At 42.7% G+C, this 25,799-nt stretch overlaps 1 protein-coding gene and 1 long non-coding RNA gene across 2 annotated transcripts in view; one reads left to right on the top strand and one right to left on the bottom strand.

Moving 5' to 3' along the window:
- LOC127139015 (uncharacterized) overlaps nucleotides 1-9,446 on the top strand; it is a 32,541-nt gene extending 23,095 nt beyond the window's left edge. Inside the window, exon 3 of the long non-coding RNA XR_007814894.1 lies at nucleotides 9,331-9,446. This is a non-coding gene — a long non-coding RNA (uncharacterized LOC127139015). The remainder of the gene's footprint in view (nucleotides 1-9,330) is intronic.
- Nucleotides 1-17,603, bottom strand: part of fbn2b (fibrillin 2b) — a 66,208-nt gene extending 48,605 nt beyond the window's left edge. Inside the window, 4 exon segments of the mRNA XM_018673262.2 lie at nucleotides 5,218-5,319; nucleotides 5,475-5,557; nucleotides 13,602-13,926; nucleotides 17,096-17,603. Coding sequence (XP_018528778.2) covers nucleotides 5,218-5,319; nucleotides 5,475-5,557; nucleotides 13,602-13,780 — 364 coding nt within the window. The 5' untranslated portion in view covers nucleotides 13,781-13,926; nucleotides 17,096-17,603.
- Between the last annotated feature and the right edge of the window lie 8,196 nt (nucleotides 17,604-25,799).

The following is a 25,799-nucleotide window of genomic DNA, read 5'->3' as shown; positions in this document are numbered from 1 at the left end:
TCCGACTGTTTTCTTGCATCGTCTTTTTTCTTTCCCCCCAGGCTCAAGTGGATATTTTACTGTCCTTTACCCTGTGCTTTTATTTTTCTTCCTTCCTTTTTCCTATTCCCTCTGTGCCTTTCATGCTCTTCAGTCTATATCTTAATCGCAAGTTCAACATTAATTTCCTCTCTCTCTATCTGCCTCCCTCTCTTTCTCTCTCTCTCTCCATCTGTCTGTCTATGACTCTTTCTCTCTTTACATTTCTGGCATGAGGAGCTGTGCAGCAGAGGGGAAATGACTGAGCTTCCCCATAGCTGAGTTTGTCTAATGAGACTTTTTCGGAGTTTGCACACTTGCCAACAGGAGGCATTTCAGCCACTATAATCCACCCACTTATTCTGACTGTACCCAAACACGCTAAATATGACTTGTGTGAGTCACGGTGAATACACTCTAAGGTAGCTTTTCATCATGATCACCCACGCCACCTTACTGGCAGATTACACAGCACAGGCTTCAGTTACATGACTCAAAGCACAAATCTTGGATGTGAATCCTGTGTAGTTTCAGTAAATGCAAGGGTGAGGTGTAATTCACTGGAGTTGTCAACAAAGCTTTCATTTTCTCCATATATTTAACACATCTAAAATCTAGAAGAATTTCCACTCAACTTTCTTATGTGCAGCACTTGGCAGACTCTATATAGATTTGGCAGGAACTACTTTTTGTCTGGATTGCGTCTCATGGCAGCATATGGTGATAAATTAAAGCAAATAGTTTGGGACTCTAGGGCAGGCTGGGTTTATAGGTTAGTGTACTAGTGTGCTGTCTCTCGCTCTCTTTCTCTCTCTCCCTCTTTCTCATTCACTTTCATGGCAGACGGGTCAAGTCTTCCTCTCAGGTTTCAACCTCAGCTCTGTTCAAGACGTGAGGGTAACGCTCTACACTCTTTTGACTCGTTTTTCCTCACTCAGGCCAACAAAAGGAGCAGTGATGTGAAACATGAATAATGATTGCAGTGAGTGATTACAGTTCTCCCCACTGTGGAACAAACCTTGGAGAAAACCGGTCCAGCGTGCTATAACCCAGACTCCCCCAAAGCTGAGGGCAACTTGGGTAAGCTCGTCCATTTTTCAACAAGCCCTCATGCCCCCCTCCCCACAAAAACGTATTTCTAAATAGGTCAAGGAAATATGGGGAAAGAGTTTGGCTGAGATTGATGGGGAAAGAGACATTGCAGTTAAGAGTCTCTCCCTGTCCACGTATAGTCAGTGAACTCTCTGCCCTCAAGAGCAGAGGATGATGGGACAGGTGCTGGAAAGATGGAGATACATTGGAGATGCAGGAGCGACGGGGATTCAGTTCGTGGCGTGTGTTTTCTTTGTAACAGGAACTAGATGGGAGAAGGAGGAGAGGGAGGAGGAAGCAAACAAGCACATTTGGAGACAGAAGATGATCTCACTGGCTAACTTCGCCCCTCGCTCCCCCTCCTCATGGCACTCCATCCTCCACAGGTGGAGAGAGATGGCTTGCTCCAGTGACCTGTGCCTGGAAAGCTGCACGTGCAGAGCAGCAGGATGGGGGGATGTGCATGTGCATATGTGTGTGTGTGTTAGAGAGACAGAGTCTTCCAGACACTGGGCAAAAGGAGTTGGGTGTAGTTTTGCGGCACCACAATGCTCCTCTGTATTCTGGTAGTGTCGTCGGTGAGCTGCTCACATCTGGGTGTTTTTTACAAGAGGCTGCGAAACACAGGAAGTCCAGGCTTGAGTGTTGAGTGAGTGTGTGTGTGTGTGTGTATGTGTATGTGTGTGTAGGTGCATGTGTGTCTGATGGAAAATTGAGGAGCTTTATAGCTGTGTTTTGCCCTGATTTACACACACCTCAGGGACCAGGGACAAGTCAGCTGCAGTTTCAGCATGGATGGGCAATGTGATGAAACAGAAAGCTGCAAGAGGTGCTGTCAAAGCAGGTTGACATTCAAATGCAAAGATTTCTTTCCATTTTAGGAAAGAAAAGTTTTTTGTTCAGTTAACTTTGTACCTCACACACATCATCACTTCTCTAATTTAGGTAAATTAGACCAATTTATTTGTTTACATACCTCATACCTAACAAGACAGAGCATTAAGCTGCATGAAGTAGCATGGCCTCTAATTAAAAAGGCCCTCTTTGCTTTCCCAGGACTCACCAGTGTTCCTAGTCAATAGCCAATGGAAGCCTGTCAGTCTAAAGACAGCTGTTTCTCAGCATTAGGGCGAGAACATCCGTGGTAATGATTTAGTAATTATGGTTATGGGAAGACAAGGTTATAAAAATGACCCTATACGATCCTCAGCACAGCTGCTCTGCTCTAAACTGTCAGCGGGTTTCTTACGAGGGTGACTTATAACCCCAACCCTTGTCGTCTGGGAAGTGACATGTATCTTTAGATTATCAGTAAATGTGACTCATGCAGTTACAAAGCCCCCCTGGCTTTGCAAAAAGAAATTCACTCTTCTATTTCTGGATATGTGTAAGTTTCTAAAGGTCTGCCAGGCTATCCAGAGAAACATGTGCAAGTATTGTTCATTGGCAAACAACAAAGATTCCAGGAGGAGTCATAAAAAATGAAAAAAATCATAGACGACCATCTGTGTGGACACAACAATAATCATGGACATGTGGATTACATGTAGAAAATCACAAATGTGCTGCTGATTTATTTAAACCTCGGCATTCCACAGGCAAGACGCAAGACATAAAGATGCTATCTATAACCCAGCGAACTGGGGTGCGAGAATCAGGCTGTATAATTAAGGCAGAGGAAATTGGCGTTTCCAAACGGATCTCCGTAGAGCTGCAATTTGTTTCCAACTGCACTGAATTATCCTATTAAATGGTGGACTCTCTCCAAAAGCTGAATTTGGGAGTTAGCACATTTGGGAAGACAAGATCTACGATGAGGAGTGTTTGCCTTCTCTTGGCATGACCTAAAGTCTCGGAGACGGATAATGTTGTGAAAACAGTTTTCGACTCAGTAATTTGTTAAACACACCTAAAACAGTGAGTGCAGCTCGGTGGGACTTCAAATCAAAACAAATCTTTATAATCAAGTATTGAATCGAGCAAAGAAGTTTGGAAACATGCCACTACAACAGACTGATTAGTTCAGAAGTAGTTAAAAGACAGTGAGCAAATTAACAGATACTTGTTACAAGTTAGATGGATTATAACTTGATGTTTAAAACCAACAATTGATTGAGGAGTTGGCAAAGTATTTCCAAATAAGGTTATTCACTGAGGGGGTATTAGTTTATCTGAGGTCATAAAGCTATTTGACCTCTGACATTCACTAAACTGACAGAGAGGCCAGAGGAAGGTCTTTCCAAGTGATAAACACCACTCTACCAGACCATTAAAGCATTTTTCCCACTACTAATGAGATGATGTATGGTTAAACTGATCATATGGCATCTCAGCTTCTTCCCTTCCTGCCTCTCCACTGCCTCTAAGCCTGTAGAAAAGCCATCAGAAATCCCAGCTGAGGAAAACTGAGAATCGGCAAGTGTGGCAATCAGTTCAGCCCAGCTCCGTTACGCTCTCCCTCTAATTTATCACCTCACTTTCTCGCCCCATTCCTGTCTCTAAGGGACATGACTTCATAGCTCTTGCCAAAGCTCTGACTCTGCAGGAGATCTGTGCGTATCCTGCCATACAGGTCAGAGGCTGTTTTTCTCCACCCCACCCTCCGCTGCCCTTCCTCTAAGGGGTCATCCTCACTTATGGCTGGAACAGATCCTGTTTTACACCTCTGGGTCACAGCCAACTGATGCTCACTGATGCTCACTGTGTGTGTGTGTGTGTGTGTGTGCATGCATGCGTGCTTGTATGTACATTTTTTCTTTGAGTGTCTGTGCGTAATATCTTCGCGTCTATCTGTGTGTACAGTTCTGTGAGTGAAAATGTGTGTGTTTGCGGGCTTAATGGAATGTGAGCATGTGTAAAGGGTCTGGCAGGGGCTAGGCGTGACTGACGAGCTGACTTTGGCCTACTAAAGCGGTGAAGCTGAACACATTGCATGCTACTTAATACACACATTGACACACACTTTGCATGCTCCCAAAGTGGTGCTTAACAACAATGTTTTCGGCATGTCCTACACACATTAACTTCATATTTAAAACCCCCACGCACACTGCGGTAATCTCACTAAGACAAACGTGATTTCACACACTCTGCATTTGCAGTAAAACACCTCACTCTACTCCAAACACACACACACACACACACACACACACACACATCCTGAGTGGTCTGTAACTAAGCCCAGCAGACTGAGTTGGGGCAGCCAGACTCTCTGCTTTAATCCTGACAAACCCTGTGACCTGCAGGCTGTAGTGCAGGCCTGAGACTCTATACACTACTATTACACTGGCTACAGTACTATTCTGGCTCCCATGAGAGAAGGGTGGAACCAGTACCTTTGGAAAATAGCAGAGCAATTGAATGAGTAGGAGCTGAAACTTCTCTGTGTAACAGGCAGCATCACTTGGTCTGTAGTTTGGGCCACTTAGCAGGATCATGCAGTAAAGTGAAGTAAAGCTCAGGGCTATTTGGAAGAATAATGGGAATACTCTCTCTATACTTTGTGGTACTGGTTAATTCTGTCAACCCTTATCTACAGTAAGTAATCAGATAAGCTGACAGATAAAGGCTATAGCCAGCAGCCAATAAGCTTAGCTTAGAATAAAGACTGGAAAGTGGGGGAAACAGCTAACTTGCCTCTGTACAATGTAACAAAATTCCGACTTCCATCTTTATAAATTAACACATATATCCAGTTTGAAAATAACAAATTTATCATCACATAAGACAAAGAAAAGCAGGAACTGCAGACTATTTGGCTTTTGCTGCCAGTAGGACAGAGGTAGGAAAATTGACCAGTTGTTGTGTAGCATTGATGGTTTGATTCTCCAAAATTAAATTGTCTCTGAGCAAGACACTGTACCCCAAATAGCTCCTGATTTGTGTTATGTAAGGGAAGAAAAATAAGTCTCTTTGTACAAAACTGTCAGATGAATGTAATGTAATGGATTGAATGCAGATGAATAGCCATTCCCCTTCTTTACTTCTCTTTGTCTGTTACCACATAAGGATGCAGTTTGATGAAGATAAAGTTATTGTGTGTGTGTGTGTGTGTGTGTGTGTGTGTGTGTGTGTGTGTGTGTGTGTGTGATGAGTGACACTACTGACCTCCTGCTCCTGCTCCACAGCTGGGAGAGAGCTGGCCATTTGAGCAGGTACACATGTTGGGTCTGGAACAGAAGCCATCACCACATGAATTCCTGCAAATTGCTGGAGAGGAGAGGAGAGTGAAGAGGAGGAGAGTGAATTTAATTGGTTCATTCATTTTTCACAATAATGACATGAGCAGAATTATCCTTTGCTTATTTGTTATCCATTTTCACTGGACTTTGTGGTATTGGAGTTTTAAGGAGGGAGGGACTTACGAACAATACACTGGTTCCCTCCTGGCAGAGTCTTCCAGCCTGGACAGCAGTATGAATGGAAGCGAGAGCCACACACATTGGGCCTGACAGAGATAAAAACAAAGAACAAACAAGCTCACTACTCACCCAGACCTCCCAAACATATTTTAGTAAAAACCCCTAAAACAAATACACACAGTAATTCGTTATTTTCTGAGCTGACCGAGACCTGCACAGACGCTGCTTTCAGAATAAACAAAACAAACTTTGATACAAAGCCTCCATGAAGTGATGGATGGAGGTATTTTCAGGGAGGGGAGGAGGGGAAGGAAATAGGAGGGGCCTAAAACATGAGGAGTAGCATTTTGTTTTCATTCAAGTCTGAATTTAAACTTGGAGGGACAGGATGTATAAAGTCCTCCTTTCTCCCAGATTCTATGCCTGGCTGTCCTGTTCTCTGGCAAATATCCAGTGCTGCTCCCCGTTGCTGCTAACCCCTCTCAGTCAGCTCTGATTCTTACTGGTGGAAAGCCTGCAGCGAACTTTGACCCTGTCTGACAGATGTAGGAGTCATAACAGTGTACAGAGTGCTTGATTGGCCTGACAGGTTAGCCACAAAGTTTTCCTCAGAGGAAATGGCTAAACCACATCTAGAGATGACTGGCTCTGCTCACACACACACAAACACATACATATAAACATGCAGTGGTACTGTAGTCTGCAAATGCCTTACAAGTACACTTCAGTTTCACTTTTTATCGTCCATGAATAATTGCACACCTACTTATAGTTCTATTTATTTAGAAATGGAGTAAAAATCCCAACATGCATCAATCTCAAAACCCAAATCCATGTACTATAAGGAAGTGTGCACGAGTCATTATGTGCACTCAAGTGAAATACCCCAAGTTGCTGCATAAAGCTGTTTAACAAGCTGAAAGGATTCCAGCTATGTGGTTGTACTAATGATACCCTTGGTGACCTTTCAGAGCGTATAATAGCGGGTATATCTGTGGTCATCTGTGCTAGTGGTTAGTTGTTTGCATTTGCTGATGGCATGACTAAGAACTGAGGGACCACAGCTCGGTAAATTGGGGAAAAGCGTGATCCAGATGCTCATGGTAAAGTAATTTGCCACAGGGATCACATCTCTTTAGTCTAGACAATTTCTTCCCCCAGGACATAATTTATGATTGTTTAAAGTAACGCTAGATTACGCTGTGTTTTCTGACGCTGACCAAGGCCTAGTAAAATTTGACAACAACTTAAGGACACCCCAGAGATTTAGTATTGCGCTGTCTGTTTTAGCAGAGGCTGGGATACCAGATTTTTAATTCAGCATTTCCCATGATTCAGCTCCATAGTGTCAAACTCTGTGTCCCCAGTTTATAGCATAGGTTTTCTGTCAGATATCAATAACTTACAATAATCCTGATGTGATCATCTGGGTTATTTTTTCATGCGGTACACCCCAGTGACTTCTATGTATAAAACCAGTGGAGTGCTTTTTTTTTTTTTTTTACATTACTATATTAGTATATACATTTTTTTTCAGTTAAACATTCATATTCTTCAAAATCAGTGAAAAAGTGCTTACATTGCTTATTTTGTCAAATCACTTGGCTAAAAGCTTAAGCTATGATAGCTAGCAACAACTACTGTTTTACACTGTTTTGCTTGTTGAATGACTTAAAGGAATAGTTTTGGGAAACATGCTTATTCATTTTCTTGCAGAGAGTTAAAGGTAGCGAAAACTAGCAGCCTGTTAGCTTAGCTTAAGATAAAGACTAGAAATGAGGGAGACAGATAGCCTGGCTCTGTTCAAAATCCACCTACCAGCACCTCTAATGTTCACTAATCAACACATTATATTTTGTTTGTTTTACAGTAACATTATGCAACCATTGTACTGTAAAATGACAGCTTCAAAATTATTTTTATGGTACACTAACTTGTAACAGGAACAACAGCGCCTCTTTTCATTATACTCTGCACATTGAACAAATTATTGAATTGTTCTTGCACTGTGTTACTTGGGTTGAGCTGGTACGATCTCTCGTGAGAAGTTCATGTTCTTTGTCTGAGAGATTGATAGGCTTTCTCTTTGGTACATGAGCTGTTAGCTTCTAGGGGTACGCTGCTTCCAGTACCCTCAACTGCTCGCCAGTGTCCTGTAATTACCACTTGTGGCTGCAGAGGCAACGGATTACTTGATTAATTGTTTTAGTGTTGCAGTGAAACCAAAGCAGTAAAAGTCAAAATGGCCATCTGTTTTTTCTTATAACAGTAGTACAACAGAAAGGAGCAGGTTTTGATTGGATATGCAGTCAAATGAGGAAATTAGAAATAGGAGTGTTAGTTCTGATGAACTTCTCAATTTCCTCCTGCGTGAAAGAGACGACCCTCCTCTCCTCCTCACCAGACAGTATCCGTAGTAACCCCCGGCTGTCACCAGGGAGATGACAGCTGGGGTTTGAATCTCTGATGGATGGAGAGCAGAGCACACCTCCAAACACATTACCAGATGGCACTGGAGGGGTGGGGGGGTGCAGAGAGACAGACAAACAGGTGGGCAAGCAGACAAGAGATATTTATGTAGGCAGAATTAGAGGTCAGACAAAGAGGGAAGATAAAAATAAAACAGAAAGGGGAGAAAACGACAGAAGCGGTGGATTCTTTGGGACATTTTCCAGAAACTAAAATGTGAGGATTGGGGTTTTGGAGAGAAAGTGTGAAAGGAGTGAGAGGAATGGCGGTTAGGAGGAGGGAAGACAGGACGGTGGGAAAGGAACGGGAGATCAGTGGGAGGGAAAGCAAAACAAGTTTATGTTGAGAAGAAGAGGAAGCAGGAGGAGGAGTGGGAGCGGAAAACAGAAGATATGGAAACGAAGGAGAGCGCAGCATAAGCAAGAAGAGGCCAGATCCTCAGTGGGGGTCGGATTTCTGGGGCAAACACACAAACCAAACAGGGCTTCGAAAAAACTCCAGAAATGCATAGAGCGAGACATCGGCATTCCAACACTTAATGAGCAGTGAACCAAACTTCTTCCCTGATCTATTTCTCCACAAAGCGTTGAAGATTTTGCACTGTTACCGACCTGGGGGATGTCAATATATGAAGGATTATAGGGGTCTGACCCTGAGGTGCTCTGGTTTGTTATTCTTCCTCTCCCTCTCTCTCTTTCCTCCAGGTCAATGCCTGGTCTCCTATCACAGAGAGGAGGCTTTAGAGGGTGAACTGAAGTAAAACAGAATGAAAGACAGCCATAAAAAAAGGAGTTTAAGCTCCGGGGGTTTTCCTCAATATTGAAATGTCCTACTGTTCTCATGGCTCAATCTAAAGGAGATTAACTCTTCTGTGGCCATGTCGCTGCCTTTGAAGTTGCCTCCCGGCCCGTGGATCGCTCGTTAACTGCCATTAATAGTAATAAAAGGAAAATGGATGCCACCTCATCCAAGAGGAAACATGAAGAATGGAGGGAAAATGGATACTGCAGTCAGAGATGTAGATTTTCGGAGTAGGCCAAATAAACATAATAATCATAAACTTCCTTTTTACATATGGTATCACCTATCATACCATTACTTTATCATTACTCTGTTATTTATCTTGTAATTTCAAGAAACCCAATTAAATGAGACTAATTTTAGAGCCTAAACATTTAAATTAGTAGTTCAGCTTTTGAAATGTGATAATTTGAAAAATCGATTATGAAAAATATTAGCTGCAACTCTACCATTTTCTCATGTTGTAAAGTGTTGAGCTTTTTATGATTTCTTTTGGGTTCTAGCAAAGAGTTAGAGTTATAAAATTAGAAAATGCTAAATCAACAAAGCTGTTTCGAGGCTGTAACCTGAGGGTTCTCTTCCCACTTAGGAATCCACAGGGTCAAAGGTTAAGGCAGTTCAGAGCAGCAGCTTCCACTGACCTACAAGGAAAGGCAGAGTTGGGCAGGCATGGAAAATGACTACAGACAGTCTGTTTCCATAAAGACACAGACCAGAGAAGTTCACAGTTGCCAGGGCTCCAGGTCAGGTGTCTGTGTCCGTGTATGTGTATGTGTCAGTGTATTGGTCACAGGTCAAAGGTCATCTGCCTGGTATCTGACCCCCCCCTCAGGAAAACCTTTAGGTATTGCTGCCTCTAGCAACACCTGGGCCTGTTGCTCTCCTATTAGATGTGGGAGTGGGGATGTTGAAGGACTGTAGTGTATAGTGAATGATCTAACTACAGATGAGTGATGGATGTGTATCAAAGTGTGGGAAGACATATTCAAAACTAGTTATCGTATCACTGTGGAAAAATAAAGCTCAACTCATGACATCAAACAACTGAAATTGAATTGAGAAACAGAGATATAGAGGGGCAGAGTGAGAGGTTGTTGGCAGTGTAATAGAGAAAGGAACTGGTTGTGTCTGTTGTGATGACTCCTGGCTGAGAGACAACAGGAGATAAAGTTCTGTATCACAATAACTAACGCTGTGGTCTACCATACAAACCCCAGGGTGGATATTTGATTATTTTTCTTTTCCATAAAAATAAATGTCATCACCCATGATCTTTCTTCACTCAGATCATTTGTGGCAAAGCCAGTATTGTTTGTGATCATCTATAGAAATAATCATAAATCAAACATGGCTCTGTCCATAAATAAGCTCACGCGATGTCTCTGTGTGTGTGTGAATGCGTACCATGTGTTTGTTTTATTGTGTGTATGTCAGCGAGTGGGGCTGTGTTGAAAGTGGGAAGTAAACTGGCTAAATCTTTTCATACAGTCTGACATTAAGTAGAAACCACTTTATTCACAGACCACATGCCAATCAGCGGACCCAGATAATCCTGTCTTTACAGCTCAGTTTTAGCCTGCACGTAGAGTGAGCATAAAATGCAGACACATAAAAACCTAAAATGGAACCTAATGCACATAAAACAGAAAGGGAAGCTGGCAATTGTTCACTCAACCCAAATATAAATTCTTCTCAAGCTTTTCTGCGGGTCCTTTTTCTTCCTTTTCCTGTCCTCAAAACACTCAGATATTTCTGAGGTAAAGAAGTTTGTCCTGTGACAAACCGAAGGAGGGAAATGCTTTTATTCCCTTTCAAATCAGGCATATGCCAAGGCAGACCGTAAATAGAGGACCCTATCCAAGCCACTGGGGTGGTATTGACATTATCCTGGAAGGGAATTGAGTGACTGAATGTAATTCTCTGCTTTTGGGGCTGACTGTCTGCCAAGCTAGCCAGCATCCAAATCGTCTCTCCTCGGCAGAGCTGGGTAGAGCTGGGCCAAGATGGGCTAAATTAATAAGGTGGGTGGCTGCAAAAAAAAAGAAGTACTTGGCTTCTTCAACTCTAACATACAACAAATCTTATTCAACTATAAATATTCAAACATTAGAAAGAAAGTGAGAAGTCAAAAGCGAAAACTCTCACTCTACCTCACACTTTCCTTCTCCCTCATTCTACCAATGGTAGACGGTCTATCACCCATCGAGCGGAGCAGACCAGGCACCCAGCCAGTTGTGGTTAGGGTCTGATCAGATGCCGCCCTTGAGTGGACTGATGCCAGGCTGCAGTGTGTTGTGGGAGCCAATAAATCAGAGTCAGTCAGCATAAGACCCGGCACTACCAGAAGCAGACCAGGGGATATGGAGCTCCAGCCAGCAAATAAACACTACACCCCAGCCCAAGGCCAGTGTAATGACCATCATTAAACTAACCTCCCTCCATCTCCCACACAGAGAATCTGTGAAACCCATATTGAGCTACTGACAGTCCACTGTGATTGGTATGACTTCTCAGATGAAAACATTACAGTAAGACACAAGCATAGGTTTACATGTATTCCAGTCTGCTGGGATGAATGAGCTGTAGTAAAATTCAATGACTCCTGTGTATGAAACATTTGGCGCAGAACACACAAAGGCTTATCAACAGCCAAAACACACGCTTACTCATCACAAATATGATTTCTTCACCCTAAGGCTTCTGCCCAGACGTGGTTACATGTAGATGACTAATTTTACCCGATTTCAAATGAACTGTGATCATTTTCAGCCAACGACACTCAAACAGTAACTGAAAATAAATTCAACGCATTAGGCCTATTTGCTTTGGCCAGTCCGTGCCGGCACATGGGAGGTGTTTCAAAAGTTTCTGAATAATTCAAGTGACAGTTACCAGGCAACACCCAGAAATCCGATGTAAATAATCGAAAAGATGTCGAACATTTTGTCAAGTAACTCTGGTTTGTGGTACTCACGTTGGCCTGAAGCCCGGTGCGCTAAGCACAGCTCTTTAGCCTTAACATACCCTCCCCGAGTTTCAAAGATGCTGTGTAATCTCATCACCTATTTACTTCGGTACACAAAACTATCACTGCGTGAGTATTTCATTCCTAACACAGTGGTGTTTCCAGAACTTAACAATGTAATGGAAAAAGTCTGCAGGCTTTTGTTACTTGTTCTCATGAAACCACACACTATTTGATGGGAATAATACACTATTGTGCAAGGTCTCCTGGTTTCTCTCCGTGCTCCCCTCTGGCCGCTCACTGTCTGTTAGACAAACTGTGAATGTGAATTATTGCTGAGGCAGATCGATGCCAATCGCCTCATTTGTGGTTCAGCGAGCACTTGATGTGTCAGACAGGATAACGGTTGCTGCAAACAGTCCAATGCGCATTACAGTACAAATGTTAAAGGACTACCAAGCTTGCTCAGTCCTTTCTATAAAACATGTTATTTATAATAAGTCTAGGTCCAGAGGGAGGATAATTTTCGTTATTTAACATGGACAAATGCCTTCTATATTACCCAAAATGAGTGACAAGGCAGCAGGAACCCTCCCTGAACATGTTTTTAGAGAAAACACCAGTTCTAGACTGTATGCAGGCTTTACCATGCGTTATTAATAAACCTCAACAATTGACCACATTTAGTTATTTCTTGCTATCTCTGACACTATCGCTCCCAATTTCTTCCTCATCTCATCTCTCATTTCCTCATGAGCGCTCCTTCCCTTCGTACTTTTCCCCGTCATCTGTTATTTCTCCCGCTGCTTTGTCACCTACAGCAGCTAAACAAATGCCCCTTTTCATACCCCCCTCGGGTGATACGAATACCTCATTTCCTGTGGCTTGGCACTGGGGGAGCCATAAGCTGGGACAGATGGGAGTATGATTGGAATAACTGATGCAGACACTGAAAACAGGGGCCCCGACAAAACATCCTTTGTTTTTCGAGAAGTGGTGAAATATACAGCAAAAAAAAAAACTCTTTGCTGCACTGACACCACACATCCCACACCCAGTTTCAGGGTGTTTAGGTAAGAAAGTGCAAGAGCCGGACTGCAGGAGACAGAAGGGACAGAAAGGGGGTGGGGGCTGCAGCTGGTGAGAGGTGATGTGATCCCTGTAGTTCATTTCACTGGATACTCCCCACATACAGACACTCAAATAAACAACACCTTTGAAAACACGCACGTGCATACATGTATGTTCACATGTACCCACACATACACACACACACACACACACACCACACACCACTCTCCCCCCATTGCTTGCCTCAACTTAAAACACCGGGGACCCAGCGATCCCCCACCACCACCACCACCACCACACGGCAGTCCTGAACTATTTTCTCCAGCTTAACCAATACACTTGGGCGAATTTGGGTCATGCTTTTCACTCTTCATCCCGCTCATGAGATGTATAGAAAGCTGCTTTTTTCCTCTCTTTCCCATGAAAATGTCGATTTGCTGTAAATACACTGGGAGATTTCAGTGTGGCAAGCGGCCCGTTAAGGTCGAACATGTGCTGTTTTTGAGAAAACAATGTGGTAGTATTCAGCAGCATAATTTGGTATAAGGCGAGCTTGGCCTCAGCCCAGAAAGCACAGCAGTTGAAAGAGAGCTGCCAGGAAAGCAGAGAGGGGAAAAGTCATTTATATTTTAAACCCTCTCCAGATAGAGCAACAAATGTTCTGAGTTGTGTATGCAAAACAAAATTTTATGTACTTCTCTTGTTCTTATGGATACTCCTACAGTATAATATGAACAAATTCAATACCAAACTGTGTTATGCATTGCTGCTCATTTGTGTTTTGCCAAAGACAGTGACACACACACACAGACTCTCATCCTTACCCTCTCAGTGTCTCTTGGCCACGGCGTCGAACCCGCTGCACCTCTCTTTGGTCCGTGGTGCTGGTGAAGCGGTTAGCTTGGTACGGTCCATTCCCAGTTTGACCGCACGCCACATTGACCGCTGCAAGACAAACCGCTGCCCATCCCAGCAGCACCTGAGCCAGCTTCCCCGATCCCATTGGTCCGTCTGGCTGTCCCTCCTAACGGCAGCACCTCCCCTGTTACCGCTCGCTCTCTGACGCACTCTGTTCACCGTACGGACCCAGGCTAAGCAGAGGAGGATCTAGACCTGGATCCAGTCCTGGTGTGCACTCCAGAGTAAGGGCTGGACAGAGGATGAAAGAAGATGAAAGCTAAGAAATGCATCAAACACTTATCAAACTTAGACCAAGAAAGCGGTTCAGCTCATCTACCACAGTGGCTCCCAACATTTTTTCAGTGTCCAACATTCCCCCGCAGCCCTGTCAGATGAGCTCCAACACCCAGAAATGTGTTCATTTGTGGGTATTGGATGTTATTTGACACCATTAATGATATAAAAGTGGCTACTTTTACTGTTTTTCATACAGCTAAATCTTAAGTGTTGAGGTTGCTCTGGTTAGGTTTGCATTTGTACTTGGAGTGGCTGAAGCTAAACGTTTCTTAGGACAGTATTTCAACCTCTTATCCATCACTATTATCATAGCAATGTCTCCGTTACTTTGAGCTCGCTATTTTCACTTCTCTGCTTACATGTTGACTTGTTTTTAAGCATGTTTCAATTGCAGCACGGACTGACTTACTAGCAACTGGAAACTTACTAGTTAAGTAGTCAAGTTTTCCCCCACATACCTCCTTGCAAGTGCAGAAGTACCCTCTGGTTAGAAATCACTAATCTAACAGATCGAATCAATTTTACCCTCACAATACAGCTCAAATCACCCTCACACATTTTCCAACCTTAAAAACCTCGTCAAAAGAACACCACTGCTGGTTATATCGAGAAAACAGAAAACATCTGAGTTGGGGGTGAATAAAGAACATGCAAGAAAATAGAGGAGACACTTAAATCCTGACTTCCAGCAATCTGTTTTCACTATACTGTACTTCAAAGCAGACTCATAAGTGGTTTATCACTCCACAGACACCAAATACTGAATGTACTGATGGCAGGCTACAGAGAGAAAAGTCATAAACTGATTAGAGAGACATGCTTAGTGTCTCAGATCCAATGCTGTTTTATATCAAATGCTTATTGCCTTAAAAGGGATGTTAATAATTATCAAAAATCAAAGAAGTGATATGAATTGATACATGTTTAAATAGTGAGTGTTTTACTGCACAACATAGAAGCTTCTACATATATGCTGTATATTGCAACACAAGTGCAATGTGCTTACAAATGATGACTGTGCATCAGGTTTCATATTTTCAAGCCTTCGTCCCTCAGTCTATCCATCATCCTGCAGTATTTTCCAAAATCAGTGGTTCCCAAACTGCAGGGGTCAAAACCCAAAACAAGGTTACAAGATAAATCTGAGGGGTCATGACATTCTTCAGAAAAACAGTTTTCATAAAATCATCACTCTCATGTCATATATGCAAGCTGTGACAGGGGGTCATGAGTAGACATTTAATTTAAAAGGTCACATGCCAAAAATGTTCTAGCCATGTGCCTAGAGGGAGCCAGAGAGACAGACCAGAGGGAGGCTGGTCGAAAGGACAGGGGTAACAGTTGAGTAAGAGATCAGTCAGCTCAAAAGTCTCTCTCCATCACGCTTTCCACCATCAGAAAGAAAGGTAGGGTCGAGTGGGAACATTATTAGCAAAGATCAATTATTCATCCACATAAAGATGCAAAATTAAATTATTCCATTATCAATTATTATAGAGTCTGGATTTCTACATCAAATTATTTCAGCTTTTCTAACCCCACCCATAGCATGTATAGTCTTACAAGCCTGTCCTAACTGCATTAGGGTATATTAAATTGAAAAACATCCAGAGTCTGACTGGATTGAATGGCTGTGAGGTTTATTTTCTCTCCTCCACCTCATTATAGACCACAGGTTTAAGAGTGAACCATGGGCCCCTGGTGATATATAACCTCAGCAGACCCAGCCTCCAGCCCTCCAGCCATGGGTCTGACCACATTACATATCTGGGCTGGACAAAGGAAGGAAAAAGGAAAAGAAATATGGTCCCCCACATCCTCACTGACTCAGATGAATTTTAATGGAAGATGGGAGATAGATGAGCAGTGAACTCGCTAAAGCATGCAGAGAGGAAGACAGAGATAAAGTGGTTGGCAAGACAGGAGGAGATGAATGTGAAGATATACTGATGTGAATATAATTGCCCATAATTATTCCATAATTCACATTCCTCCTTTTTTATTTAATTCAAACAGAAGTAACTGTATTACAATCTGTATATCTGCCTGAAGCACCTACTTTGTGATGGCCCAATTTATCTCCTGTTATCTCCTATCTATTGTATCACTGTTCCTCTTGAAGGCCACGTTATTTAAAAAAATAAATAAATAAAAAATAAAAACATTCCCATTCAAGCACGACAAAAAACGCTGTGGTTGTAGCTGCATGCGATAAGAAGTGGACAGAAGCGGGATCAATGCAGAACAAAAGAAATGATCAATAATCGAGTGGGAGCTCTGCTGCTGAGCACTTCTACCGTGCTGTCAAAATAAAGCAGGTAAAGCCTCCATAATGCATTATCAATAAATCATCTACGCTATGTCCTTAAATGTCAGTCTGTATGGGGGAAAAAACACTGATTGTGATCACACAGTGATTTGAGGAGTAAAACAAACCAAAGCACAACTTTCCATTAGTAGATGGACATAAAGAGAAATGTCATGCAAAACCTTAAATTTACTGTAGATTCACTATTGAGAACCACAGATTCACTTCAGGTCCTTAAAGGAAGAATATCAAGTTCCATCTGCTATACTTTAAGTATCACACAGAATATTAAGCAGGTTGACAGAAGACAAATATGGTTTTTCCACAATATTGCAGCACTGAAACGAGCTCTGCGTGTCACCGCAACTTTATGAATGGAGAAAAAACGCAACATCAGCTCCTGCACACTGAAACACAACTTAATCCCCGATGGGAAAATAGGTTAGAGCGCTTTTAAAAAAAAAAAAAAAAAATTCCACTTTACTCGCCAGGAAAGCTTATCCCAAACGTTGAGAACTCCCAACAAGGCGAGCAATCAAACTGTAAAACGTGACTAGCCTGTCGGAGTTTTTTTTTTTTTTTCCATGCAGTTTCCCAAAAGCCGGTAAAAAAATGCAACTTCGGCGCTCTCCCTTATCTTAGGGATAAATCTTAAATTTATTATCCACCTTTATGCATTTTAAACATGCAATTTCTATGAAGCTGGCATGCATGGAGAGATAATGTCCCGTGAAACAACGGGCTTCTTAAACAATAGTCACCATCAAAGCTATTGATAACTTGATTGTCAGAAATCACTAACGCGCACAGTACCTTGCAACAATTGGAGTGCCTTGGCGTCGAGGAGCCCAGAGTCGGAATTTGAGACAGGATATGCGCTCCAGAATGGAATATTTAACTATAGCCTTGTGAGAAAAAGAGAAAAGTTAGGGAATTGCCCTGTTTGGAAGAGGGGAGGGGACACGAGAGTGAGGCAGAGACAGAGAGAGGGAGAGGGGGTAGTAACGGACTGCAGGACAAACCCACATTCCTCAAGACTCCTAGAGTTGTTATAACAGGGGCCAAGCAGCTAAACCTTCACACTGTGGCTAACATGGCTTCACTATCATCACTCTGTCCGGGGAAAAAAAAACAGTCCTCCAGGCTACCTGAGTGATGAGATAAGGGTCTCACCAAAGTAGATGATCTTTGATGATTGCTGAGCAGCATTTGCATTAACACCAGGCTGTGAAAAATTGAGCACAACAATGGAAAATCAGTAGGAAACCTAACATTATCCATTGAAAGGTGAGAATATCATAATGGCGCATGATTACGAAATAAGAGATAAATTAGTGTATTTAAGCAAATATAAAGTGTAAAATAGCTCAGCACACATTGATTTCCAACAGATCACAGTCAATTTAGAAATGAAGTTACCAGCAAAGCAGAGAGAGTGTGTTACTCTGTCACAGTAAGTCAAATTTACGCTTGCTATACAAATAGTTCTGCTATTTACTGCCTCAGCCCACTGGTGCTTGTGATTGACACATCCTTGTGCTTTGTTGCCACAAGTGCTGATAGGAAGTTAACATTGAGAGAGCAGCCATCTGGGTGGTATATTGGTGAGGACAGCTGAGCACATCTCAGATGTTGCTACCCACTGCGCTGATTTCACCACTCTCTGCAAAAATGGTTCAGTGCAGCTCTAAGAAGGAGGTTCTTTATGGCTTGAACAACATGAGAAAGCACTGATGTGCCTGTTCTTGTTATTGTTACAGTTACAAAAGTAATGTAGGTTCATTTGTAACCTTTAAGCACACCATAGCCACAACTAGCCACTGTTTGTTATTGACATTATCATGAAGTCTCAGCTCGATTTAAAAACAGGCTGGTCAGTGTCTTTGGTGCAGACAGTAGCACAGAGTTTTTCATCGCTAATACTTTGGCAGTTGAGGGGCTTCCGCAGAACTACCAGTGGGATGGGTGCACAGCTTGGAGGCTGCATCCGACAATTTTCTGTTCTAAATTGATAATTTGATGCTCCCACCCATTTTACACAGTGATTGCAAAGGTGCATGGAGGTTAGAGAGTAAGCAGGGTTTGAACCTCACAGCATTTTTCCCTTCCACCCCACCTTCGACTGTGTCCAGTTAAAATCCAATTAAAAATGCAATTTTGTTGTAAAGGAACCACCAGATTTTACATGTAGTTCTGCCAGTAGAGGTAAAGAAGGCTCTCAAGTGGTTCTTCAGTCGATGATGAGCACCATTAGGCCCTCAAAGGGCCCCTGAAGAACCACTGTTTGTCAGAGTGGGGAATTGTTTGTCACTAGAAACCTCTTCGGGAGACAACGAGCAGAGTCAGTGTTTACCGGGGACAGGGACTCTTGAGTCGTCTCCTCTGTCTGTTCACACGCACACAGGTTTCGTAAGGGTCATAAATACTTTTTTTACACAATAGGGCATTATGCAGACTCAAGGGTTACCTTGAAATTCTCTTATTTATCCTCCCTGACATCCCCTGATGAGCCTAAAAAGGGGCTGAGATGTTTTGTTGTAATGTCATCCACCAGTTTTCAAGACAAAGATTAACAAAGTTGGGTAATTACAACCATGTGCGTAATGCTTTTTGTCTCTGCAGGACTTGGCATGATCTAAATTTACCAAACTGAATGGGGGGGGGGTGTTAGGATTTCCGGAGAAGAGATGATGTAAAACCACTTTTAATTATCGAGGGATTCATTTAAATTTTACTTGAAAACACAAGCATTTCCACATTGTTCTAGTTGATAAGTGAGTGTTCAGCTTTGTTGCCAGCGAGTGATTTAGACAACAGTAAAAATAAGCAGGGAAATTCCCATTAAATCTGATTTTAGTAGTTGCATTCTACCTTGGATGTGGACACACACACACACACACACACACACACTCATCCAAACATAACCAACCACACGTCAGTCCGTACCCCCTCTCACTTTATCCTGTTGAACGGAGCAATTCATTCTAATGGGGAACATGCAGCACGCTGTAGGACCAGCCTTCAACATGCAGCAGAGTCATGCAGGATGATTTGTGGTGTGCTGCAGAAGCTCTGAGGGAGTCTCACAGTCTCACACTGACACCACGAAAGACTGGGATAGATGGGAACAAAGAATTAGACCCTTAAGGAGTTTCAAGCTTATTTGTGTATGTATGTGTATATGTGTGTGTCTCTTTCTCTGTCTTTCCTCCCTCTCTCTCCCAGCAGTCCCTCCCTCTCCCCCTCTAAACAGAACCACATTTCGCCAAGCAGTGATCTGGCTACAGTGAAAACACACCACTGTCTGTGTGTATTGTGCTTTCAGAGCCCGGGGAAATACTTTAACTAGCCCTCCCTTCCCCTCTTTCTCTTTGCACTCTCTGTCCCTCTCTCTCTCTTCCTCTCACTTGTCTCCCATCTCTTTCTTTCCAGTACATACATTTGTATACACATGTGTAAACACTCACACACAGACACACCACATGTCGACCCTAACGTAAATACAAATGGCTCAAGGAGCAGGCCACCTAAGTGACCCAAGAGCAGCATGCGCTTGTGATGTCACCGATTTTTCCATTGTGGCCATTCAAGAAGAAGAGGAGAAGACATTGTTTTTTTGTAGTTTCTTTGTGCACTCACTGGATTCAAATTCAGAGGTTTGGCTCCAGATACACTTGAAAGTGCAAACATGCAACATGAGCATGTGTTTTCAAGATAAGAAGTTGTATTGTCAAGTTTAATACTTGTTATCCCACAAAAGAAAAATGGCCCTAGCGAGACTTGTGGCGAGCGTTGCGGTGACTACACAGGCTCATGTTGGTGAGAGCAAGCTATTTGTTTTACATGGACCAGACTACATTATTGTTACATGCGCCCGGCCCAGTAGGAGCAGCAGGAATGTGGGGGCTCGGTTGTTGCTGCGGTGTCGAGCTCGGGGTCCCTCTTGCAGCTCACATGGTATGAAAGATGACAAGCCAGTACAGATATCCAGATGAGGATTGGGTTGTCCTCACATGAACACACAGTTACACACTTTTACATTCACGCTCACTCGTGCATAAAACACTCCCTAGCCTTTAAATCCCACCTCTTAACTCAGATTCCTTGTATGTCAACTTTTATTATCAGTATCATCCATTGATAGGAGGAGGACACATTGTGATGCAACTGTGTCTCTTTGACTTTGCGTGTGAGTGTGTGTAAACTAAAACGATCTGCACTTTTCGTCTACTTTTGCACTTGAAGTGAGTTGAATTCTTGAAGCCATGCCTGATCTCCCCCAGCGCCTGAAAGAAAGAATCAGGAGAGACCACCAGAGCCTGGTGGGGGCTTTCAGACTGTCTTTAGCCCAGCCAGGAGAGACTTCATTGAGCCAAATCACTTCCATGACAGCCTCTCAGCGGGGAGAGATTCATGGCCAGAATTAGTCATACTGTACCGCTGCCCATAGGGGTGAACCAGTGCATACGTGGGTCACTGAAGGCAGGACTGGACCGGGGGAGTTTACGTTGAAGGATTTAAATTTGTCTCCATAAGTGTTTTTTTGTTTGTTTGTTTTTATGTAGCTGTATATTATTTCCCTGGGTGGGGGGTAACAAACATTAATTAAATGCGCAACGCAATATTCTCCATTATGTAAAATACAACACTAGTAAAGGTTGTTATACACTCTGTACAGAACTTCCCACAGACACATAGAAAATAGATTTTTGTCCTGGAAAAAGGTTTTGACAAACATAAAAAGACATTTTGACCACAAGGTCGACTACTTTAGAAAACATGTAAGATGACATGAATGCACAGAAAACCACTGTATATAGACACTGAAAATTGCATGTCTTAACACGGGTGAAAAAGCTGGATATCCAACAAGGAACTTATGCCTCAGTTAGACTCATCTTCGCTTATTGTTACATATGAATGTGGGGAAATCAGTCTGTCTGTCAGTGGACCTCACGCATCTTTAAGATTTCCCATGTGCTTACAACAAAGGGGGAAATATTAGGGGGTAATGATGTGTCGAAACTGCACAATGTGAAAAGGAGAAAAGTTTCAAACATCTGGCAGGAGTTGTTTGAATCTGCAGGGTTAAGGAAAAGAGACATTGGAGGACAAGTAGAGGATAGGTTATTGTAAATGAAGCAATAGAGTATCACTGAAGCTTCAAAGCCCTCAAATGATGGAAGAAAACCAGAAATCCTGTTGTTTGTGCACATCACTGACTGTCGCAGTTCCCATTTTCCACACTGAATTTGTTCACTGGCTGTGTCTTTAGCTCGTAGTATGTTTTGGCAGAGGGTAAAGTTAAGGTCATGAGAGCGTGAAGGTGTGTGTGTGTGTGTGTGTGTGGTAAGGCGGGGCTGAAGGATTAGAGGTTGGTTTCGTAGTGTCATCATGGTCTTGGGGTTTGTGGTTGGAGCTTGTGGGGTCAGGGTGGAGTGTGGCTAGGTCTAGAGATGGTCCCAGCTGAAAATCTTGTGGTCCGCTGGTGGTTTTTTCCCTGGGTGGATGAAAATACGATCGCTGCACCACAGACATAAAGATACAAAAACAAACACACACAGGCTCACAAGTGGAAAACTTTCCAGTTATAGGTAGATAGATAGATACATAGATAGATAGATACTTCAACATGTCCTCACGTGCAGGGCGCAGGGATAACCCCCTGACCTCCTGATTTTTCTCAGCCTCCTGTTCCAGTCGTGTGTCGTAACCCCACCACCCCCCCGCCCCACCACCTCTTCCATCTTTCTTTCCATCGTTTGCTTACAAGGCAGGCATTTCTTGCCTCACCTTACCCGGAGCGCTGCTCTTTTTGGGCTCTGTAAAAACCTGGCCTTGTGCAGCTGTGCTGCCCCGGTGATGCAGTGGGAGAGGAATGCAGAACTTCAAAGTATAACACGAGTGGAGACAAAGAATGGCAGTGTTCAGAGGGGATGAGAATATGTGATCTCATAAAACAGCACACAAACACATTGGTCCATTTATGCAAGGTTAGGCTGCAGAAGATGAGGAGGAGGAGGAGGGAAGACCTGCCTCACATGTCCCCTGCCTGCTTTGTGGGAACCAGCAGAGGAAGAGGCGGGTATACACGTGATGTTGCTCTCCAGTGATAGAGCATATTGTAACCCTCCACAGCTCGTTTGGCCATGGTTAAATGACTGTTAAAACATACAGTGGGGAAAGGGATGGAGAGAGGTTCATGTGTATGATACGACTGAAGTTTGGAAGACTCTGGTCTTAGTGAGCCATGGAAAAACCTGCTGGATGACAGTTGAAATTCCATAACCCTTGTAACTGCAAAAGACAGAATTTGGAGCCCCTAAAAAAAGAAAGAAATGAAAAGTCAAAAGAGGCAAGGAGAGAAATGTAGCAAGATTCCAAGAGAGCGGAAAGAATCCTCAGACTGCTTGCTAACAGTTTGAGGGTCTAATGGCTTTCAGATGTGTGCGACGTCTTTTGTATTTTCAAAGGAGCATAAAACATTCCCTCTCAGAGGAATCCAAACAACGGCTGGAATTCACAGACTGAAAATTCACAACAGCAGTTAGAACTAAATGTTTATCTCATGTTCGCTCATGTTACAAGTATTATGTGTTTTACATCCACAGACAGGCCTCTTATGTTTTTTTTTTTTTTTTTAATCATCTCTCAGTTTTGGGTTCCATACTTTTCTGTTGTGTTGATGTTTTCTCTTTGGGAGTGCTGTAATGGGTGCAAGGGGCTGGGCGGGGGTGGTGTTCTCCCTATTTCCTGTTCAGACCTTGGGGGAGCTGGGACTTGGACGAGTTTTTGACAAGGTCTGGGGTTACACACTGCACCTTTGCTCAAGTTAATCCCAAACCACTCTACCCTTGAACAGCTGAGGGTGATATTGGGGCCCTGCATGCGCAAGAGTGTAATGAAACCTCGCTCACACATTATTACCATGAAATATCCACAGACTTTGACATTATTTTGTGTTGAAATGCTGTAATTTACCTTTTTGTATCATGAACTTTACCCCTGTTTGCCTCATTTACTTCTTCAATTACTGATTTCCTACAGTTTCCAGAATACCTTTTGCAATCTGTTAGAGAACATGGTCCAAGTTGTTCCATTCAACTGCAAATTATTGCTGTGTGTAAGAACACATAGTGATAACATTAAAAATTAGTGTATAATAGCAAAATAAATTTGCAAAATTTTCCAGTCGAGAAAAAGTGAGTAATGCCCTACTGTCAAAATGCGGCATGTCAAGTGACTGGATTGCACTGGGGTTTGTTAATGAAAAGGACCCCGGTGCAGCTTTGGTGGATTACAGTGGTGTCCAAATTGTTAACATGAACAACACAGACAGATGTGTTCCAGTTGTTCCTCAATTGCTTATGTAAACACATCTGACCTGCACCCTGTTGCACGACCTGAGCTTTCATTAGAAGTTTGAGTGTAAATTTCATCTACCACTGGAATTACTTTACTTTACTTTGTCCCATTTCAGGTACATCCATGAAAATCCTCAGATCTCAATAGAGACAAAGTTCCATTGAGGTTTAATTTAAGACGTTCAAGGACATTTAATAGGCAACTTTTGTGACTCACAATTACAGGTTCATGAGACAGTGAATTTTCTTTTATCTCTTAAAAGACTCTTGAGTTAGTTGCTGCAAAGACATATTATTAGGTGACTTTACTGAGAGCAAGCGGAACACAAACATTAGGAGAAATTGACGACCCCACTCTCTGTTTTGATTTGTAATATGTTCAACTCTTTGTCTTTGACATGCGAAGTATATGGTAACATTGGCACAAGTCAGCAAACTGACTCCACTTTGCAATTGTGAGTCAAAGCGTCCTGTCTTCCCTCAGTTCAACATGAGAGGGCATATCCTAGCCTCTTGTCTTGGAAACAGAACAATGGCTGAAGCTCTTGGTGAGTAAACAGCTGTCAATGTTAGCATTGGCTATGTAGCGACGGCAAAAACTTCTTTCTCCTCACATGCTGCTTTTCTCAGCCAGGACATAACCAGTGTCAGTTTCAGCCAGTTTTACCTAATGCAGATACAAGGATTTATTATGTTTATGTTGAAGACATTCAAAAGGTGATATTATGAGGTAATTCGATCTCTTGTACATGGAGAGAATAATTTTATCTATAACTCACCGCTTTGATACAGATATGTTGATAAACTAAATGTCAACACTGACATTGGATTCTCAGTATTAAAACTGAAACTGGCAGCTCAGTCCCTCAGTGAAAATACTTTACCAAGTTAAAATTTCAGTCTAAACACATCAACCTTATAATAAGTGCAGACAAGATTGACCAATTTTCTCCATCTGGATACTGGACATCTCCCATTACAAACAAGTTTCGATCTCTGTCAGCTAAGAATAAATGTTTATCCGTAAACGTTAGCTCACCGTCTGCAGAACAGGTGAAGATAGCTGCAGGAAATCTGATCATCAAAGCCAAAGGATTGAAGATAATATGATTTCCCTCAAGCAGTATGAACCATGTTCTCATTTTTAGTATCATTCCAACCCACTAAGCCAATATATAATTTATAATCAGGCCAAATAGCTTGAAAGTTATGCTTCACCTCATTTTGCCTGAGCACAGCACGCACGCCACCAGGCATCTGTACATCCACTCAAGTGTGTGTGTGTGTGTGTGTGTGTAGGTAAGCTTGTGTATGTGCATTGTGTTTGTGCGCACACATGTAGAAGTACAAGTGCCTGTCCTTGTGTTGTCAGTGTATGGGTTGGAAAAGCCACAAAAAGCGTTTTATGAGTGTGAAACTCTAGTAAAGCAGGTGTACTTGGGACAAATGGGAGAATGGGGTGTCCAGCTAGCTGCCTTCTCTGCCTCTGCTGCTGCTGCACTGTGATCATTAGAGGTTTGGACAACAGATGCTAAGATACTTGGAACATCCTCTTAACCTACCTGCCTATCAGCATTCCTTCTACCTTTCATCCATCCCTCTGGTCCTTCCTACTGTTGTCTGACTTCTTGCTCAGTTGCAGCTGTTTTGGGGAATCACAGAGGTGTAGACAAAGACAGAGGAGGGGCAGATGTGTAATGGAAGCATGTGCACAGAAAGAGACAACAAAAACAAGAGGGAGAAGGGTGAGAGAGAGGATGGAGAGACTGATAAAAATAGGCAAAGAGATGGATTTTTCTGAGAAATCATCGTCATGCAACAAAAACAAAACATACACTGTATAAGGTCCAGTAAAACAAATCTAGAAAATGCTTCTCTTATCCCCTTTATGGGAAAATGAAGTCATGTCCCTCTGTCAACACAAACAGATGCTGTTGTTGCGACTATCTGTGACACATTTGTTTAGGGTCAAACCTCTATTGCTGTAAGACACGCATAGGCTCTGAGGCCTATTAAAGGCACGTATCAATGGACCACCCAGAAGTTTTACACAAACCAAAAGAAGGAGGGGGGGTGCGTTTAGTCTAGAAACACAGAACAGAGCATATGTAGTGACAAGTGGGAAGATCTAAAGAGATGATGAGTCAATTTTC

Source organism: Lates calcarifer, linkage group LG17 (assembly GCF_001640805.2).
Source record: "Lates calcarifer isolate ASB-BC8 linkage group LG17, TLL_Latcal_v3, whole genome shotgun sequence".
Lineage (NCBI taxonomy): Eukaryota > Metazoa > Chordata > Actinopteri > Centropomidae > Lates > Lates calcarifer.
Note: the sequence above shows the minus strand (reverse complement) of the source record. Positions and strands in the feature narration are given on the sequence as shown.